We start from the raw sequence: 3,172 nt of genomic DNA on the forward strand, positions 1-3,172 counted from the left end.
CAGGCTGGTACCTGTGTCCAGGGACCAGAGGGAGGTCTGGCTCCCTTCTCTCTCACCTGCCAACCTGCAGGGAAATGTTCCTGGCCCCACAGGTGATGACACCACGGAATGAGCTGGTGGTGGCCCCAGCAGGTGTGACATTGAAAGAGGCAAACGAGATCCTGCAGCGCAGCAAAAAAGGTACCGAGGAGTAGGCAGAAAACTCAAGATCCCCTTCCCCATCCTCACGCCCACCCCCAGCCCGGCTCCCTGTACGCCTGTTCCTCCTATTCCTTCACAGCCTTGCAGGCATCCCAGCAACCAGACTGGGCCTTGGGGAAGGTTTGAATAACCCCAGGCTGGAGCGTGATTCATGAGGTCCTTTTCCTAGCTTAGGAAAACCTGTCCCTTTTCAGCATCTTCACATTATGTTTCCTCCAAAAAAAACCTAGTCGTATGAAATGTCTATTATGAAAAAAGGAGCTTTCTGGTCTTAAAAGTCTGAAAAAATGCTCTTTTCTGTATCGTCCATCTTGCATAAGAATTGTACATTAGCTTATTAATGACTGAGAAGTCCTGCACTTAAATTTATTTGCCATTGGGGCTATTGATGCAATATTCATTAGCTCCCTGCGGGCGACACTGGAACATACTCCCCCTGGCCCATACGAGATTGTTCTCTGGGGGTGGTTTTGGGCAGGGCACACGCTCCTCCCTATAGGACAGCCTCGCATTTGTGCCCTGGCTCAGAGTTTTCGACCACTGTGGCCTGTGGCCCAGCAGGTGAAAGGCTGCCAGTGCTCAGGGGCCGTCCACCCCAGCCTGGCCAGGCCAGGCCACAGGGCAGGAAGAGCTTTGGGAACCCTCTGGGCTACAAGGTTTGTTTGCTTCCTGTTCCTTGGGAAGAGGTCCTTGTCCCTAGGAGTGCTTCCTGGGTGGGTGCTGTCACCTAGTGGCTGGTTTAGGTACTTCAGTGGAATCGCTGGTCCATTTTCATCCTCACTCCCTCCACCCTCCAGGCCCCCAGAGGCTGCTCCTTCATCTCACCTCTGTCTTCCTTGTCAGGGAAGCTGCCCATTGTCAACGATCATGACGAGCTAGTGGCCATCATTGCCCGCACCGACCTGAAGAAGAACCGGGACTACCCTCTGGCTTCCAAGGATTCTCACAAGCAGCTACTCTGCGGGGCAGCCGTGGGCACCCGTGAGGATGACAAGTACCGCCTGGACCTGCTCACTCAGGCGGGTGCTGATGTCATAGTGCTGGTACGGGCACCACCCTGGAGCCAGGGTGTTTCGGTAGAGTAGAGGCTTAGGAAGACCCATGTTTGTCTCTAATTAAGCCTAGAGTCAGAATCAGGAGGGTCTGTGGTACTCTGACAGCCCAAACCAACCGTGGACCTCTCTGAGGGCCTTCTGGGTGTGCTTATAAGTTGGCCCCAGTGCTTAGAGCTCACATTCATGGAGAACCTCCCCCTTGCCAGGCCCCGGACTAAGACCTTTATGTAGATAGGCTCATTTAATCCTCCCAACAGCAACCCCCTGACCTGCCCCAAGTACAGTGACCATGCCCCTTGTCAGATGAAGAAATGGAGGCTGAGGAGGTTAAGCACCTTCATTTGGTTAGTGAGTTGGTAGAAATAGCATAGGCCCCAGGCAGCCTCGCCATGAGGACCAGTCCGTCGGTGGCTGTGACAGGGCTTTGTCTGCTCTGAAACTATACATTAGTGGTGCTTAACCTTTTGGGGAAAGCAGGTCCCTTTGAGAACCAGTCGAAAGCTGTCAGTTGTCTTCTCAGAAAAAAAAAAAAGGGGCATTCTCATAACATTTTTCGTATTATTCCAGGAGTCTGTCCACTCGAGACCTCCCTCCCCCCAGGGAGGACCCTCAGCCATAGTAGCCTAAGCTTTCCTGTCCCCCTCCTCACAGGACTCATCCCAAGGGAACTCTGTGTACCAGATCGCCATGGTGCACTACATCAAGCAGAAGTACCCCCACCTCCAGGTGATTGGGGGGAATGGTGAGTGTGGAGTCCCCTCTCACCCTTGGCCCTTGCCTCCTCTCTGTGTAACTTCCTTTCCCTCAGCATCCCCAATTGATGGCATCACCCCTGCGTGGGGGGGCAGGGGGCAGAATGAATAGGCTCCGGTCACTGTAGGTGGGGTGGGGGCTAGACTGGGGTCCCAGGGAGCCCCAGGGCAGGACAGGGGCTCTTATCCTCACACTGTTCCTCTTTCTCTGCCCGCCCCCACCCCCACCCCAGTGGTGACAGCAGCTCAGGCCAAGAATCTGATTGACGCTGGTGTGGATGGGCTACGTGTGGGCATGGGCTGTGGCTCTATCTGCATCACCCAAGAAGGTAAGTGTTAGTAGCAGAGTGACTGCCACTTAGAATACCCACCCCACTGGCCCTCCACAGACCCCTTGGGCCTCATTCTTGTCCCACAGGTGCATGCCGAGGGCTCACTCTGCCAGGCTCCTCGGGATGGTGGGTTCAGTGGCAACCTGGGCTCAGCCTCTTCCTGTCTGGCCTGTTGACTTGGGGAGCAGGTGTAAGATGAGGTTACCAAGAGTTTCGGGTATGCGCCAGCCCACTTCTTGGATTCTGGTCAAGGATCCAAGGCTGGTGTGACCACTTCTCCGAGGTGCTTGTTGGAAGCCAGCTCCGGGTTTGGATTAGCTTTGTGACAAGGCAGATACTTCAGACATTGAGACAGCATGTTTTTGAATGTCTTAGGGTATACACCATCTGGTGATAGTGGAGGAGGGGGTCCACTGAGTCACAAAGCCCTTTTCCAGGGTGGGTTCCCGAAACATGAAGAGGGGGAGAGCGAGACCATGACATGTGTCTCCATGTTAGGGATGCTCCCTGGAGGCCGTGTGTCCCAGCTTGGCCTGAGGGGACGGATCTGGCCCCTCTAAGTGTGGGTCATTTATTCAGAACACCAAGTGACCTGTTGGGTCCTCTCTGCCCGAAACATCTCTCCTTTTGGTCTTCAGAGCCTCTGCTTTTAAGTTTCTACTCCTTGTCTTAGCTGATCACGATGGTGAAACCTGGGCTTTTGCTCAGTCTTTTTACAAATGTTAATTGGGCATCTGCTGTGTGTCAGACCCTGTTCTAAACCTTGGGTTGCAATTGGGCAGAACAAACAGAAGCACCTCTGAGAGGGCCCCTTCCCTACTTTATTCAACCT

At 54.0% G+C, this 3,172-nt stretch overlaps 1 protein-coding gene across 3 annotated transcripts in view; it reads left to right on the forward strand.

The window, feature by feature from the left end:
• The window catches only part of IMPDH1 (inosine monophosphate dehydrogenase 1), a 16,380-nt gene that overhangs the window by 9,646 nt on the left and 3,562 nt on the right, over positions 1–3,172 (forward strand). For 2 of the 3 annotated variants that reach the window (XM_015588401.1, XM_006910543.2), the window contains exons 7-10: positions 93–180; positions 1,045–1,244; positions 1,908–1,998; positions 2,242–2,337. In XM_015588401.1, the coding sequence (XP_015443887.1) occupies positions 93–180; positions 1,045–1,244; positions 1,908–1,998; positions 2,242–2,337 (475 nt within the window). The remainder of the gene's footprint in view (positions 1–92; positions 181–1,044; positions 1,245–1,907; positions 1,999–2,241; positions 2,338–3,172) is intronic. The other variant, XM_015588403.1, reaches the window with a different exon arrangement.

This window comes from Pteropus alecto, unplaced genomic scaffold (genome assembly GCF_000325575.1).
Source record: "Pteropus alecto unplaced genomic scaffold, ASM32557v1 scaffold22, whole genome shotgun sequence".
Lineage (NCBI taxonomy): Eukaryota > Metazoa > Chordata > Mammalia > Chiroptera > Pteropodidae > Pteropus > Pteropus alecto.